Consider the following 18,889-nt stretch of genomic DNA (forward strand, 5'->3'; position numbering starts at 1 on the left):
TGACATTGAAGCCCAAACTTTCAATTGCTTTGAATTTAAATATTCTGACAAGAGATCAGAAAAACTATGCCAATACAGACATATCAGTTTTCATAATTCTATCAAAATGGTTGGATATGGTTCATTAGTAATAACAAGAAATCACCCTAAACAAATTTTCTACTGACCAATTTACTGAAAACACTCTAGATTTAAACTGGTCATTAACATAGTTATTGAATTTTTATTCAATCGAATAAGTTTATTTCTTCACCATTTTAAATGAAATGTACTTCAAAGGGATCTGACATAAGTCGTCTTTTAACACAGGTTCTTGCTTAATACAGGTGGTCTGTCACTTAAGCAGGTTTGACTCTATATTTCACAAGTTTTGACACAACACACCCCGGAAAAGTTTGAGTCAAAACCTGCAATTTTATTATTTGTTTGTTATGTTACATTTATGTCTTATCAGAAACCCTAATTTTGAATTGCAGACAACAATTATCATAATTATGAGGCATAAAAAATATATTTCCTTTGCTATTAAATTCAACATGCACATGCTTCTTTAAAAAATGTCACAACAATGTATAGAAAATCATATGAAAAGCTTAATTTTATTTGCAATGTCATTGTAGTATAACCATGTTACTATAAGAATAAAACATTATAGGTTAAGTATTAAAAAGTAGGAATTGAAAGTACGATACAAATGTAGCTTTTGAATAAAACATGATACCTTTTAGAAATATTGTATGAAATGATGAAATCAACATTATACTGAGGAAACATCTTAGGTCACTTAACCTTATCCAATATGTATCAGTTCTGTTAGATTTATTTTGCTATTTTTTTTAAAACATCTCTTACTAAGAAATAAAATGGAACCTATTGTAAGAAAATTGATTAAAACAAAATATGTGGTTTGTATTGTTAAGGGATTGATGTTTTATGATATTCTACTTTTACAAAAATGTTGTATATTGTATGTTAATGTATATTCATTTTTTGTTTACTGATATAGTTATTACTTTTAGGGTTATACATTGTACATTCTGTAATGTTTTATTTACTGCCATATTAATTCACTATGAACATGTCTTCTTTTACAATTTTATGTTTCATAAACCAACTTTGCACAAAGAGAAATCCACAAAATAAATTGCATCCAAATGTATTAACATGATTATTGGTAATTAATAAGGAAAGATATTTACTTCCGATATTAACTCAAAAGTTCATACAAAGGTTAATGCTGAATACATACAAAAGTAACAAAATGACCAAGTCATGACTACCAATAAATGAAATATCCACACCATGACTATTAGAAAGTAATTATGTTAAGAAAATTATTTCCTGAAGATATATAAATGTTCCATTTGATCTCCCTAGTTCTTTGTTGAAGTATTCATATCATCTCCTACTAAAATGATCTTCACTGAAAATATAAAATATTAGAAATTCACAAATAATCCTGTTTTCTTTATCAAAATATATTTTTGTAATGGACATTGTACCTTAATAGAGGTTGTCACAAGTTGTCTCATGTTGTATCTTTGTTTTTGTTACTTTTGACAATTTTGTTTTTCACCCCTTATCTAGTGGTCAAGGCAGCTTTTCTTTGGGAATTTAACAGTCATTGCAGGATGTCAGTCGATTAGCTAAATAATGCAAAATGCTTGTTAACATCACCAAGTTGCCATAATGAGATTAAAAAATAAATAAGGCAATACATGGTTACACATTTTCAGCCTGTCAGATAAGACCAGTCATTATTTTTAAAGTAGTTTCATGTACATACAACAAAGCATATGGGGAAATGGTTACTTTTCATGTCCAGAGGAGTTGTTTATTATTATAAAAATTTATCCAAAAACATTTGAAATATTTGTTTGTCCAAATCTCTGTGTATTTCCACAATTGTTACATCTTAGCTGGTCACAGAGTTTTAATTCTTGAAGAAAAAATATTAACATCTGTTACTGTGGTCAGAGAAGTACTTTTCACAATGTCATTTATTAAGGATTATATAACAGATGTTTTTGTGTTCTGTTAAATTGTTCCTTGTAATATTGTAATAAAATGATGACTGATGTACCCATACTTTGACTATTTTATTTATTGTGTCTATTTAGTTAACGCATCATTGTAAATATAACAGAACTTGATATGACTGTCATGAAAGTGAGAGAGTAAGCGCTATAAAACCAGGTTTAATCCACCATTTTCTACGTTTGAAAATGCCTTTACCAAGTCAGGAATATAACAGTTCTTGTCTATTTGTTTTTGATGCGTTTTGTTATTTGATTTTGCCATGTGATTATGGACTCTCCGAATTGATTTTCCTATTAGTTTAGTATTTTTGTGTTTTTACTTTTTCCTTGCTTTCATTTAAATAACAATATGATACATATAGTATTCATTTGCTTGTCTGTATTACTGTTCATAAGCAGAAGGCATTGTATTTTTACTTATTATTAAAAAGTTTGGCAACTGGTAATGGTGTAAACAGGAAATAAGTAAAAGCAATAGTAGTATACTGCTTTTCAATAAACATAAATCAATTTAACTGAAACCCAGTCACAAACCAAAACAGAAGAAAACATATCAACTAGACAAATGATAACACTTTATAAAATAAAAATGCTCCTGTAAATTGAAGAAATATTCGAATACAAATGTTGTTTTAGGGCAAGTTTGATCCTTATCTTGAAAACAATTTTATCAACGTTCCTTAACGTTTTATTTTCTTAATAACTGCTTGCAGGATAATTGAATTCATCATTTGTAATGTTAACCTTCACTTTATAACAAAAAATCATTAGTTTTGTATAAAACAATTTTTTTATTATTCTTAAGGACAAAGTAAATTCATTGCTAAGAAACCTACTGAAGGTATTCCTTATCCGTTTGACACATGTTAATTATCTTTTATATTATCATAGCATCATTTAGTACTGCTTGCATCATCAGTAAATAACCTTAAAAGAATATTTTGTCTTTTATAGATTTCACCGCTAACTTATACAAATCATGCATATTCTTTAAAGAGATATAATATCTTAAAAGAATTTAAAAGATTTATTTCCATAAAACCAGTATTTGTTAATTTCAAACGTTTTTTTTTTTTTTTTAAAGTGCAAAAAAAACTTTTCATTTTGATGGAGACCATTGATGCTTAGTGTGGTGTTCAGTGTAGTTTCTTCCTATGATAATACCAATCTATGAAGTCACTACAGACATTACAGAAGCATGGACAGTGTATGAGATAATTAAAGGCATCAGTAGTATAACGCTGTTCTAAAGTCATAAATTGATTGAGAATAAACAAATCTGGACTACTACCTATAACTGAGGGAAACACGTCAAATATAAGAGAAAAACAACGAAACAACAGAAACACTAAAGTGCAACAAACAAAAAACAAACTACAATGCAACACACACAGTAACGAACTATAAGATAACATATAATAAAATTAACAGTACCAATTTTCTTGCATCAGATGCACATTTCGACAATACATGAAGATGGGGCTAACATTGCATTCTATCATTCAATATACTCTTTAGAGTCTTGACTTTCTCATATCTAATCTGATTGAGGTGTATATTCTGAAGTTTGAATAGAAATAAAGACTGTCTGTACATTGTTATCCAAATAGAAATGTGCACATTGTTTTATTCACAGCTCCTCAGGATAGTTGCATTGTGGTTATAGTTTTTGATAAGACTGGTCACCTTTTGTACGTTAGAACATTACAAAACTTGTTTACATTATTGATGAGGATGTGAGAGAGTGCAGTCTCAGCGGAGAATTAAATTTAAAGCAATGTAATTCAGGATCTGTCTTTCTTTACATAGTTGACATTTGTTTATGTGATTTTACAAGGAAGTCTGTAAGCATCAAGCTGCTATTTCAAGGAAAGTCATTCATTTGAATAATGTAGTTTTTATATAACCAATATTAAATCAAGCTATGATCTGTAAAAGTGTTCAGCATTTGATAAATTGACATAGCATGGTCTGTCCCTGTAATCGGGTGTCAATAGGTTTAGTTTAATAGATATGTCTATCATAGGGTGTAATTACGATTCAGCTCAGTTGACAAACTTGTCATAATTGTCAAAACTCTGTTCAAAGCCTTGAAATGTGCACTTAGCAAACTGGTTATCAATTTATATTATAATCTATAAGGAAATGTTATAGAGATATGTTCATAAGTTATTGAGTATGACTAACTTTAAAATGCTGTGTTATATAATGGATATTTGTGGGAAACCTCAATGTATAATATCCATTTTGAGATAAATAATTCCTTACAATTAGATTTATCTGACTGGAACTTTTGTTTGTCTTACATTCTTCCTGGTAACTAATTTTGAAATATATATGCGTAAAAGGTTTTGGGGAAATTCAATAAATTTACATTTAGTTCAACTATGCTTCCAAAATGATGTAGAGTAAATATATTATATAGAATTTAAGATAAAAAATGCAACTGTGATAGCAGAAGTTACAAGATATTGTATGTTCGGAAATTATAATGAGTATTTGATCATTTTAACATTGATGAACAGTGGAAATAAAATGAGAGATTAATAAATGCAAATTAAAAAACACAGCATATTAGAAATGCATTCATATTTCTTTAACTGACATAATACCAACAATACCATGTTTTGTAAGAATTGAACATATATGGCATGTTTCTGTAGCAATAGTAATAATTTTAAAACAAAAACAGAAAAACTTTAGAAAGAACTTGCTAAAGGCCTCTTTTTGAGAAAAAACAATGGTGAAACTGCATTTTATTTACCTGTCAAATGAAAGAGTTTGCCCAGTTGACTTATTCTTATAATTTACTGAAAAAGGCAGAATGCAATATATAGCCTTATTTTGCCTAATTTTTACTGGAAGAAATTAAATTTAGATTTAAGATTTCAATTTATGTTTGTATAAAAGTAGATGTTATTATTTAGAAATTAAGCTGTGTAGTCTTATATCCCTCATGCCACAACAAATGAAGTTGTGAAAGGAAGAAGAAGCTTTTGTTTTGTGAAAAAAAATACATAAAAATCTCAGTAAAAAAAAAGATCATCAGAAGTGAAAGCAATATCCGCCTGGTTAACTTGGTGTTACTCCATTGCATATCCCTTAATTAATAGGTATCTGCAAACACTGGTTTTAGTGCATATAAAATGCTTAAGAAGAATGTATTTAGAAACATTTAACATTTTCGGTGATTAAAGAATGGATTTTCTTTGTTTTATTTGTTCATATGACATTATTTCTACTCAAATAGAAAAGAAGGAATTAAAACTCTGCAGCATATATCCGTTATGTCAATAATTGTGAAAGGTTGCAATGTTCATACTGCATCAAATGTCTTGTATAGTTGGTCTGTTACATAGGAAGAATTACTTCATGTTAATTGATAGGAAAATCGCTCAATTTATTGCCATTTTTTTTTCTTCAGTTTGACTTTATAGCATATATGTTATGAAGGAAGAATATCTATTTTCACTAATAGAAATATCCATATATATTCTGAATTAATGGATTGTTGTCAAATTTATTACTGTGATGTAGACTTTAGATACAGAGCCTGTTTATAAATGGTTACATATAGGCACAATCTATTTGTTTTGTTCAATGGTGTTCTAGCATATTTTTAAGGTTTTATTATGGTATTAAAGTGTATTGACTTCAAATGAAATCGTTTGATATATATGTGTATACACTGAAAAACGTTTGAAAAAATAACTGCAACAAAATTTACATCTATTAAATCAAACACCTTTATACCAGAATTTTGAAAAAAGTAGAAATATGATTAAGAATATACTTAATTCACGGGCCAATTGAAGCTTTGGTGTAGAATGTTCTTGCTGTGTTGAATACTCATCCTTTGTCTTGTGCTGTTTCGTCTCACAGATAAGAGATACCAATTTATACATCAAATGAAAGTATACCTTATAAAAAGACAAATATCATGGCATGACTAATCAGTGTGACCTAAATTGTTTATCTAAGACATTTCATGTGTTAACATCTCTACTTATCAAACAACAAAGTTAAAATTCCTCAGTTTTTCCTTGATTATTTTAATTATAAAAAAGTATATTTTTTATATGGCATATCTGATGTGAACTATGCTCACATATTTCATTTTTCGTCATATCATTTTGACAGTCTAAACCTTTTTGGCTACTCATTTGTTTTTTTTAATATTTTGAGTTTCTTAAAGTTAAAGTTGAGATAGAGTTTATATTTGTTGTCTGGAGGAAATGATTTGTTAACAATTCTGACACGTTCTCATATTTCATCAAACCATGATTTATGATTATTGCTGTTGAACTATTCTTGAAAAGGTCAACAGTTTTATTTCACAAATTATATGGGGAGGCTCATTTAGGAAAGTTTAAGGAAGGTGTTAGTAGAACAATAGAAAAAATAAACCATGGTTAATCTTAATCTTTACTTTTTAAAAATGTTATCATCATCTTACAAAAGGGATCCAATTGACAAATTGACTAATAACAATTGGGAGTTGGTTGTAATTTCAAGTTAAGGGTATAACACCAAAATAAGCTGTGAATATATATTTATTTGCATAGCTTGATCCAAGACAAGTGTTTATACCGATTCTAATTAATCATAGTTTATCTCTGACGATCCCAAGTGATCTCTTTGTTTGCACAGAAAATAGTTAATTTTCATGAAAACTTTAACAAAATATTAGAATAATCTTATAGGGATTAGTCTGTGATGGAAACTTTCATTGAAATTTATAAGATCTGTGAAATATTAATTTCAGCCAGGATTCCATGTAATTATGTTTAATTGTTACATAATTACTTAGAGATTTGTTTGAAAGTTAGTTAGTTAGTTAGCTTTAATTGTGTAAAGTTCTGCAAATTATAAATTTAAAGTATGAGGATCAAATTAAGAACTGTTATTTTACTTCTTAAATTGCAAGTGTAGTATAAGATTCTTTCAAACTTTTTCTGATAAATGAATAGAATTTTATAATCTGTTAAATTTAGTGCTGAAATATTATTTCAAATGTTATAAACATTACTAAATAATGTTTATACTTGGTGTAGAATTGGTATTTACTACCCAGTGAAAATAAGAATCTATTGCCTTTTTGATTAAGCGATTTTGAGGGATTGTGTCGAAGGTGCATGCTAACTTATAGGTAGAAGTTATTATTGTTAAGCAAGTAGTTGTAGCTCACAAAATTAAAGTCAGTCCCCAGCTTTTATTCACAAATTGTGCATAGCAAATCAGTGACCATTATATGTAAGTGATTCTTCTGATATTTGTTTGATTTTAAAAGATTTATTAAGAATTTTGTCTTATGGACATAATATGATAGAAATATGTTGATCTATTTGGTGGTAATTTTCATATGATTGTGAGATTGTTTCAATCAAAAGCTCTACTATGAATGAACCAGAAAATGTTTCATACAGGATAGCCATAGTCCGAGATATTTTTATAGAGACTTGGAAATTCCTAGACATTATGAAGTATTTCTGCTTATTTAAACATAGTTAAACAATTTGAGATGGTTGAAAAAATATGTTTTGATAATGTTGTTTTTAAAAACATAGTCCTTATCCTTGTTTGCATATTATTTGATTATCCTACTAATGTCTTAACCAAAGGTCTATTAAATTGTGGTTGCCAAAAACTAATAGCCTAGAGAAAAGCATATAAGAATCTGTTGGTGATACATTCATTACCAGGACATTCCTTGAAGCAGACACTGACTGATTTTTCTTTTATGAATCAGTTCATTTAAAGTGTTACTGAAAGGCTAGATACGGTAATGGTCTATCCTAGTGGTGTTTCAGACAAAATTACTTTTTGTTAAAAGTATATATTGTTAAAAGTCAAAAGGCTAGGCCTTGAATTGTTATATTTTTCTAAAACTAATGAGAACTATAGGAGCTTATACTGATAAAAACAGCAGTCTATTCCTGTTCATTTTAATTATTAATTACAATGTCGCTGTTGCTATTTTCTTTCTTTCACTGGATCTATTACCTTTATCATTTCTATCTCAAGGCATTGTTGGCCATTAGTTAGAGAAATCTGGTTTGAAAAAATACATTAAATTGATGGATCTTACCCAGTAGCATATTTTCTAGTTAGTAGATCTATGACAATAGATTGACTAAAGAACAGTTTGTACAAGATAATCATATAGATCACTTCATTATATCTTTTGTGTAAGTTATCATGGCTGATGATTTATTTTGGTCATTAGCAACATTATCAGAGGTAAAAATGTATATACTGAATGAAAACTATCAGTTTCTAAAGGCATTTTGAAATGGTTATATTCATAGTATTTCTTCTATTGGATTTAACCAATATCAATTTCCCATTTGCTATTATGATATATTATTATGAATATTAATCATTTTTATAAAGAAACAAATTTAACAATCCCAGTCATATTTGATTTACCTTAATTCTCTCCGCGCCAGAAGTCGCATAAGGCCTCTATATTTGATTTAACAAAGTTATAAATGATAGACAATGTTGTTCTGGGCTAGAAAAGAATTAATTCAAGAAAGATTTTTTGAAATCTCCCTACGAAACCTTATTTAATACATGAACACTTAGATGGAGAGTTGTCTCATTGGCACTCATACCACATCTTATTTCTAATGCAAAAACACTATTCTGATAAATCATAACATATTTAAAAGTTTATAATCTGATTAATTTTTCCTTGATTGTTGATTAGGACACTGTGATTGCCTTGTACTCAATACATGTTTCTTTAATAAAAATAGAAAATGTGGCATGATTGTCAATAAGTCAACTTTTCACCAAAAAAAATCAACTATAGGTCACCATACCACCTTTTATACCATAGAGTTATCTATAGAAATGCCTGATATCACAAATTTTCTTCAGCATTTTAAACCAAACCAAAAGTTTGGAAAGCCAAAATATATAATATAATGAGGAGTTCGAAATTACAAAGGGTTAAAAAGAACATCATAAACTGTTAATTCAGGTGGGATCTTAGTAAGGAAGTTGTAACCTTAGCTTTAGGACAGTTTTGTTCATTTTTGCCAGGTATTGAACTATGAAATTGTCTTTGTGAATCTAGATATATAAGTATGTTTATAACTACAAACACTTCGCAAAAACTAAATCAATTTATTTTCTTCATGCTTTAAATTGAAGAGTTCAATGACAAAAAGCCTAGAGGGCAATTCTTGAATGTTTTTTTTTAGCTTATTACACTTCAACTAAAATGGATTTTTAACCCCGTTGTCATCAATTTGTACTTATTGTGTTCTTTTATGCGTAATGTGATATAACTTCTCTGAAACTACTTCTAACTACTGCAGACTACTGCCAACCACTGCTTACTACTGCTTTAGTTGACACATATGATATTGCAGTAGGCCTACTACTCCTATCAATCTTTCATTTGAAGTGAGTATTTAGATAGCCATTAAACTTCTCTAAGGTATTTGTATTTTGAGTATGATTTGTTATTGCATGAAAGTATTACATAATTGTTGTTTTGAATGTGCCTGAAATGATAAACTTCTTAAAATTTTGTAAAATCACAAAGGACCTTACTAGCATATAGCTACACTATATTGACCCTCAACCTAAAACTAATTATCACTTTAATCTAACACTAGCCCTGTCCCTAAAACCTTACCCTGATTAGGAACAAACCCTTTTCTTACCCTAAACCAAATTGGAACCCTTTAATTAGATGTCCCCTAAGTAAGTAAGATAAGATAAAGGCAACAGTAGTATACCAGTGTTCAATAAAGGCAACAGTAGTATACCGCTGTTCAAAACTCATAAATCCATGGACAAAAAACAAAATCGGGGTAACAAACCAAAACCGAGCGAAACGCATTAAATATAAGAGGAGAACAACGACACAACACCGAAACGCAACACACACAGAAACAGACCAATCATCAAACAAAACACCACGAGAATAACAAATGTAACATGAATTTGGGATAGACAAGTACCGTGCCACGTCTTATCTCAATATCTCAAAAATAAGAGAAAACACAAACGACTCAACGTTAAAATGCAACACAAAGAGAAACGAACAATATTATAACAATGACCATCTTCCTGACTTGGTACGAATCAATTGAGAGAGAACAAATCGGGGTTACAAACCAAAACTGAGGGAAACACATCAAATATGAGAGGAAAACTAAGGAATAACAGAAGTGCAACAAAATCAAACACCAACACACATAAAAAAATATTTGATAATAACTGCCATATTCCCTACTTGGTACATTTTAAGAACAAACAGTGGGTTGAACATTTGCCTAGGATGTTGTGCAAGCATTAATCAAGCTTTTATGAATATTATTTGCTGTAAAGCCACTTAATCAACAAATAATTACTGTATATAATGAAAACTTGTTGTAAACTGAGCTCTTTATATTTGATACTAATTTTCAGAATCCAGACATAGTTGAACTTCTGAAGATCTACACGAAGAATGTGATTCGTCATGATAATGAACAGATTACTACACCACTAACACAGGAAACAAATGGTAATACATTTTAAACAACATTGTAATATCAATTTGATATACTTATATTGGTCTTTGGCAGAGTAATGGCCCATTTTTAATCCATCAAATATCTATTAGTGAAATAAAGAGCTATAGTCATACATCACAGCTTTAATTAATGTCAGAATATAGAGGTCGAATATGATGGCACTTCTATTTGTCTTAATTCTCACTAATTTGGCGTAGATCTGTCATTCAATAAGAGGGAGAATGATCTGTTATAGTGGTAAAGATTTTATAAATCAAAGCACATTGTTTGAATTTAAAAATGCCTATGAGAATATGAGGGGGAAAATCAAGATAGAAAAGTAATGCTATATTGATGAATTTTATTTTGTAAAAATGCTTGAAATTAATTTAAGAACATGCATTCTTTGAATATATAAGAAGAATAGATTTTTTTTAAATCATCACATAAAAGTTATCAAAGGTACCAGGATTATAATTTAGTACGCCAGACTCGCGTTTCATCTACATAAGACTCATCAGTGACGCTCATATCAAAATATTTATAAAGCCAAACAAGTAAAAAGTCAAAGAGCATTGAGGTTCCAAAATTTCAAAAAGTTGTGCCAAAAACGGCTAAGGTAATCTACATAAACAATTGCTTAAAACAAACCAAAACAAAAAACAATACGGTTAATTGGTAAGAAGATAATTATTATAAGCATTTCTAGACACTTACTTATAAGATATTGATAATAATTGGACATATAGTTTCTACTTTCTGAATTGTAGTTAAGTAATATGTAACAAATGATTCTTTATGTGGTTAGGTCTGTAGACTTGTATTAATATACATACTGAAAATCCATATTTACTCACATACCACATAAACATGCTTAAATTAAAGCAGATAGTTGATCGTAACAGAGATATATTACAATTTTACAAAGAGCTAATTGTAATGCTATTCATAAACCAAATTTAACCAAAATAACAGGACATTGCTGTTGCAGTTAATGTTGTATACTTATATTTGCTTCTTGGGTTAACCAAACTGAGTATTAAAGTTGGTTAACAATGTTGAGCAATTGTTACAACTGTAATAGAAATTTAGCTGTTGAAATTGTAAACATACTTATATGATATTTTATACTAGTGAATAGGGTACTGTGATTGTGAAAAAATGTAGATGTTCCACATTGCTGGTGAAAGATAGTAACATAAAATGTTAGATGGTTTGGTTCTTTTTATGAGGTTTTCAATTTTATTGCCATAAGATGACTTTTACACATTATAACAGAAGTCTTGAAACAGAAAATCAGAAGTAACTGGAAATTTATAGTTTTATTTGAAGTTTAAAGAGGATTCAATTATCGATTAAACTTTATTTAATTTTTCCAAAATAAAGGCTTTTTGTGTGTCAAAAATCAAAACATAAAGATTTTATTTAAATTTGGCTTTGATAAAATATTTATTCATAAGTTTACCTTTATCACAGGTTATTCTGTTATTTTTTTCAGGACAGGAAAAGCAGCCAAAAGTGCATCATATTTTAAAAGCTACAGAAGAAAGGGACTTAAGTGCTTTACATGAGCTTTGTCAATCCATTGAAACATTTGATCCAAATTCTAGTCTTCGTCGTACCTCTACAGTAGATAAAAGTTCTGCTCAGCTAATAAATTTACAACGGAGGTTGTCTATAAGAGCTTTTGATTTATCAACATTAAGGCATGTTCAATCCATAGACAAAAGTGAACCTTTACATATTTATAAATTGGTGCTAAAGGAGAAAAGTAAATGTGAAGATAAACTGAACAGTTCAGTAATAGAAAATATCAGTGATGAAAATAAATCTGAATTTGAAGAAGATAATTTCTCTGAACAAAATGATGTTTTTGAAAATGCTGACATCAAAACTGATGATGCATTTAGCAAACATGCAGAGGACATCAAAGAAAACTGTGATAGTGTTGAAACTGTTAAGGATTGTTTAGAAAATTGTTCTGAAAATAAAGAATCTAATGGAAATGATGAAAACAGGTCTTTATTTGAAAAAGTAACTATCAAGTCAGAAAGTACTGAAGACTGAGCTGTATGAAAATCAGTTCTGATTCTGATACAGTAAATGGTGAAGGGTGTATTTAAATGATGAATAAACAAATAATTATATGATGACCAATATTAGGATAGAAGGGTATTTTTCCAAGTTTTCTTGTGATGGCTGATATGATCACAAATGATAGATATTCAAGTACGAAAATTATTCCTAATTATTTACTTCAATATTTACTAATAAAATCAATCTTTTTGAAAAAAGGACCATAAAAGGTATCACATTTTTATAGTTTTTTGTTTGCTAAATTTCTATACTGATTGTCTGGCAATCATGGAATTTTACAAAATATGGGATGGAAGCTTTTTTAATTGTTATAAAAAAAACAAGTTAACAGAACATTGTTTTTTGTGTTTTCCTATTTCACCAACAATTAGCCCTTAACAATTCTAGATATTTTTATTTACAGGTTTCATATTATAAGTCATTACTATCTTCATGGTAATTTATTATGAAAAGTTAATTTGTCATTAAACATATATAAAACAGCAAAATATCAAATTTTCAAAAAAGTTTTTTTATTTTCATTAGATATTATAATTAGAAACTACATGTACAGTATGGTCTTATATTTCATATTTTTTTTATATTTTTGCTTCAGTTTATTATAGAAGAGTTTGTCTTGGACAAAAAGATCTCAGATTTTCTTTATAATATCATTTATTTCTTGCTCAGATTTTAGAAGGACAGGTATATCATAATAAGCTGTTTAAAGTTTTCATATTTAATTCAATTATTGTGAAAAACCATTTTGTCATAAAAAGAAATGTGAACTTGGTTGTTTCTTATATTATCAATATTTATAAAACTTAATACATTGAGTAAAACGGTTTTAGAGAAGTGTCTTATTGCTAGAACATGATAGGAAATTATTATCATGTCTAATTTCCATTAAAAAATAGATGTTGATATTTTGCGTGAGAATATAATAAGTGTCTTGGTAATACTTGGGCAGTTTGACATAGATAGTATTATATGTATTATTGTGAGTGATGTATGATTTTATTAATGATCAGAGTGGAAGCAATGGGTGTTTCATTACTGTTTTGTGAATTGACACAGAATTGTTTATAGTGATATTAAATTCAGTTTTCTTTAAACTGCTCAATAAACATAGTTATCATGACAACTTGAAAATTCGAATTAGTGTTATATTTAATGATTTATGTTGCTGTTTTATGAAAATAATTGTTATTTATTACATAATTATTGTTGGCAGTTTATAAATAAATAAATGAAATGGAGTATGCTATGTTTATTTCATTGAATGAAACACTTTTATCAAAATCAATGATTTTAAAGGACTATTTTCATAGAAGACTCATCTGAGAACAGACAAAACAAACATAAGTGTATGAAGTAATTTAACACAAAAATATCAGTGGCAAACTCTACAAAGTCATGATAACAAAATGCAAACAGACAATTAATTAAACTAAATATGGATAAAGAACGAAGATAACTAGAATTTCTACTGCAGTCAATAAGGGATACTGCCCTTTATAACTGCCACTAAGCTGCAGCAATTTCTTAAGTTTTAAAACATTAATGCACATAAATGCAGGTTTATACATCAGTCCGTAAATATTCAAAACATTTGATAGTCAAATATCTCATCTTCATAGGCCAAAATCCCATGTATCAAGTTTGAAATATAAGTTGTTTTCCATTTGATTAATGTGTGTAAGCTTTTGTTTTTACCATTTGATTAGGAACACGATTTAAATTTTCCTTGGATTTTTTTTTATAAATATTATAAGTTTGGAGCATTGCATTTTTCTTTTGCCTTTTTTCTATAGTAACGACATCCATTTAGAAAATTCCCAACTCAGATATCACATTCCTATCCTTTTACCGCAATCATGATCATACCTTGGTGATGGCAGATTGTTCCACCAATGAATTACAAATCTACAATAATTTTGGTGATGCTAAAGTTTGAGCAATGGTAGTTCATTAGTCTCTCAGGAATGTTTTGGACTAAAAGAGGAATAATTAGAATAATTTGGGGAAAGAAATGAGGAAAATAAATATGTTCCCGACTACATTTAGGAGACAGCTTCCTTTAGGAAGAAGATTATGTGAAAACCATATCTTGGTAGTGTTAATAGTAAAATAACAAAAATATCGAATTCAGAGGAAAATTCTAAACGGAAAGTTCCTAAGCATGGCAAAATCAAAAGCTCAAACACATCAAACAAATGAACAACAACTGTCATATTCCTGACTTGGTACAGGCATTTTTTATGTAGAAATTGTTGGATTAAACCTGGTTTCGTAGCTATTTAAATCTCCCACTTATATGGCAGTTGAATCAACTGCAGAAATTGATTTTTTGTTTGAAAGCAACGTTTTCTTTTTTTCCCTTAAGTTTTCAGTCTGATAGATGCAGTTGTCTTTTTATTTTAGATTTAACCTTGACATACATTTTGGGATATTCACCTCTGTGACCAACATTTTTACCATCATCCAGATAAATCAACATTCTGATTCGTATTTGTTTGTCCATGGAGTTCTTTCAATTTGCTGTCATCGCTGAAATACACTCTGTGATTAATGATTTTAAAACTTGAATAACTTATCTTACCCTTCCAGAGCACCTGAGATCACCCCTAGTTTTTGGTGCGGTTCGTGTTGTTTATACTTTAGTTTTCTATGTTATGTCATGTGTATTATCGTTTGTCTGTTTGTCTTTTTCATTTTTAGCCATGGCGTTGTCAGTTTATTTTAGATATATGAGTCCCTTTGGTATCTTTCGTCCCTCTTTAATCAAAACTTTACTGAGATTTATCATTCATGATTGGTAACCAACAGAAATTTTAATATATGCTGACATTCTTACTTTCTTGTTAACTTGTCTGCTCACTTTAAAAAAGGAATTCATAAAATTTGAACAGACAACGATTTGTCTTTTAGAACAAGTGACCAAGTAGATGAGGTATAAAAAGGGATAGGGGTTGATATATCGATATATGGACAATACTTCATTGTGTTAGAATGGTTAAATATGAGTAATAAGTAAATTTGCACAGAATACTGTATTTGAATTTAATAATTGATAGGAAAGTTTAAGGTAGCACTATACAAAGATTTTTTTACTTCCAATCACTAACCTTTGAAATGCTGTAACTTTCTTACGAATGCATAGAAAATAATAAAAGAGGTATATATAGATAGATAAAAGATTAATCTTTTAAATGAATGCAATATTTTTATTATGCAATCATAATGTAATCAATTATGTAATTAGTGGCAAAATCTGGGTAAGTTCACTTGAATGAATTTAGCTCTGTCATCTCTTTAACTATATAGAAAATTTTAAAGAAATCTTAATCAACACATCATGGGCTTCAAAAGGTTGTCTCAGATTGTTTATATGGTATTCCATTCTCTCATAAATCTCAAATTAGTGTAAACATCCTAACCACATAAAAGAAGATAATGTTTAATTAAATGTAATATTTGTTCTATACATTCTATCTGAAATCTGAGACACCCTTTTGTTGATAATGGCCATAGAAACAATATGTAATAAAATCAACCCTCTAGGGATACCTATGCAGAAGCTAATTTCATTTGAATGTGGAAATTTGGTGAAAAATATTTTAGACACCATTAACATTATAATTAATTAAATAATTGTTTCATAATACTAACATTGCATTAATTGGAAAGAGTCATCTGTAAGCTATCCAAAACTACCACTTTTATTATTAAGAAAGTTACAGCATTTTAAAACTTGGGAGTTGGAGTTATAAAATCTTTGTATTGTGCTACCTTAATTGATCAAATGTAACAGATTACATTGTACTTGATACCCTTACTGCCTTTCTAGAATGTAGTAAAAGATCTGATTAAGTTTCCTCTTCTTAACACATGGTTTTTAAAGGCAGTGCTTAAAGGCCTGACTTTTAAGTCATGAGGTTCATCTTTTCATACGCAATCTTTGCAGGGGGTCTTTTGGCCAGAAATAGATCCGGAAATGTTCGAATTTCTCCTCTTCTTTTTATGGTATGATATGGTTTTTATTTCTTTCATTTACATTGGGGACTAAAGAAACGATCAGTGTGTTTTGTTTGTTTTATAGAACTTGTTATGAGTGTGTATTTTGCATTATAAGCAGTCAACCTGACTACAAACTATCATTATGTGTATTCCGTGCGGAAAGAGGTCGGGTCAATTTCGAGTGTTATCTGACATCTAAAGATTCTTTAATTAGTTCAGACGTTGATATAACAATGAAAAGTCGACTGAACATGATTAATATTGCATCTTCTATAATTCAAAGCGGAATTCGGTTTATGAACGAGAAACTGTAAAGCGTTTTCAATTTCGGTATTAGTTATGTATGTTGTCTACGTATTATCCTGGTTCCCGGTACTACGTTCCGGGTATTAGCTTTTTGTGTATGTGATGTGTAACATTACGATCGGGTACCAGCCAATCTACGTGTGTATGTGTACATGATTTCCCGCCAAAATGACCGTTTTACAGCTATGGAAAAAATAGTCCACAAACGTTCCGTATAATGATATCAAATTCATAATTAATCGTAACTTTTTTTTATCTTTGTATAATAAATATAACAAAATGGATTCCACAAAATTGAAAATAGCATTATTTTACGAGGATTTCTCATATTTTTCTCACTTCCGGCGCAGTAATACGTATGTTTCGAAGAAGCTCGAAGAATTTGACAAAGTGAATTGAGAAGGAAACGGATAGATTTACGTCCTTGCTATCAGGTAAAACAATTTAAATGCACAGAACAAACACATTTACTTCACACAAATAGTACAGGCTTAAGCTTTTTGTTGTCTTATACACGACTGTAGTCTAGTCGACGGCGGTGACCTACAAGGTACGGGTCATACTGGGTCAAGTCTAAATATGTAAACATATCCACGTGCTATTAGGTAGAAAGCATCGTAATGCAATATCTACAATTTTTCCTCCTTTATACATCGTTTAACCAGATATATTTCTCCTTTATAAATCGTTTAACCCGATATATTTCTCTCAAATACACTTAAACACGGGTTGTATGTACGTATCTTTTCTAGTGTTTTCTTGTCCTTATTAAAGTTCATTTGTTGATGTTTAAATATTTTTGAACGACTGAACACAGGAGTGAATGAATGCAACAATTATATATACCGAAGACTTGGGCTGTACAATGATAGTGTACGTATTGCATACTGATAATTATTCTAGCTAGCTAGCAGTAATTATGTTAATTAAGGCTGTAATGACAGGAATTCATGAGCTCAGGCTTTCTGAAAAAAATATCAATGACAATGTAAACAGGAACAAAACATTGACACGAATGCTGCTCTCTTCTATGTTATAGTTATTTAGGTATGTGTGTTGCACAAGTTTCAAAAAAATTAAGTTATAAAACTTTTTTTCAGGGCACAAACCCACTTTAAAGACACTTGTCTACTGCCATACCCATCCTAATTTCATGCACCATTTGCAAGCAAGAGACTGAATGGTTTGCAAAATTAAAAATCAGGACGGTGTCCAATTAAAACAAAAGAACTAAACTGGATGAATATTGTAAGAGAAATCTAGAGGAAAGTTTTGATTTGTGAAATTGGTTTTCCTGAAAAGCCATTCATCCTAGCCTGCAGAAAGGAACTATAACTGTCCACCACCAACTGACGAGCTAATGTTGAGCTTCACATATGGAATTAATCAAATACCATCAACGTTTGTGTTTTCAGCACAGATTTCACAAGTTATGACACAGCTGTGTTTTTTTATACCTGTTTATAGAGTTGTATACTAAATTTTATTTTTTTTATCAATAAATATATATTGTGTCATTTAAGAACTTGTATTTTGCCAAAAGATGCATACTAGTGAATGAAAGTGATGCAGATCATTTTGCCTTGGTATATAGAATTGAATTACAATTGTTCATGTTATTGGAATGCTTATAAAAATAAGGAGATGTGGTACAACGTATATGATATTTAGTGAGTTAATCAAGCAAAAGTGAATAAGAAATTGGTATAATCAGTTACAGGTACATGTACTACTGTTCAATCTCAAACAATGAGAAAAACTCATACCGTAAAGAGAATTTCATATTTACTTACAAATAAGTTTTGTTTTTGCGTTGAATAATTTTCTTCTATTGTTTTAATTGCAAATATTGGAAGTGGTTAAAATGCTAATGAGACAGCTGTTATGGCCACAGAGCCTTAATTGAAAACTTCTTTTTCATTCATACCAGTA

General features: G+C 29.3%; 1 protein-coding gene and 1 long non-coding RNA gene across 2 annotated transcripts in view; both read left to right on the plus strand.

The window, feature by feature from the left end:
• LOC134723069 (ankyrin repeat domain-containing protein 27-like) overlaps positions 1-13,051 on the plus strand; it is a 53,840-nt gene extending 40,789 nt beyond the window's left edge. Inside the window, exons 25-26 of the mRNA XM_063586707.1 lie at positions 10,470-10,566; positions 12,054-13,051. Coding sequence (XP_063442777.1) covers positions 10,470-10,566; positions 12,054-12,622 — 666 coding nt within the window. The 3' untranslated portion in view covers positions 12,623-13,051. The remainder of the gene's footprint in view (positions 1-10,469; positions 10,567-12,053) is intronic.
• Positions 13,052-16,551: 3,500 nt separating this feature from the next.
• LOC134722056 (uncharacterized) lies at positions 16,552-18,474 on the plus strand. The gene is made up of 2 exons (XR_010107958.1): positions 16,552-17,391; positions 18,058-18,474. It is a non-coding gene; the product is annotated as an uncharacterized LOC134722056 (long non-coding RNA).
• Positions 18,475-18,889: the final 415 nt, after the last annotated feature.

Source organism: Mytilus trossulus, chromosome 6 (genome assembly GCF_036588685.1).
Source record: "Mytilus trossulus isolate FHL-02 chromosome 6, PNRI_Mtr1.1.1.hap1, whole genome shotgun sequence".
Classification (NCBI taxonomy): Eukaryota; Metazoa; Mollusca; class Bivalvia; order Mytilida; family Mytilidae; genus Mytilus; species Mytilus trossulus.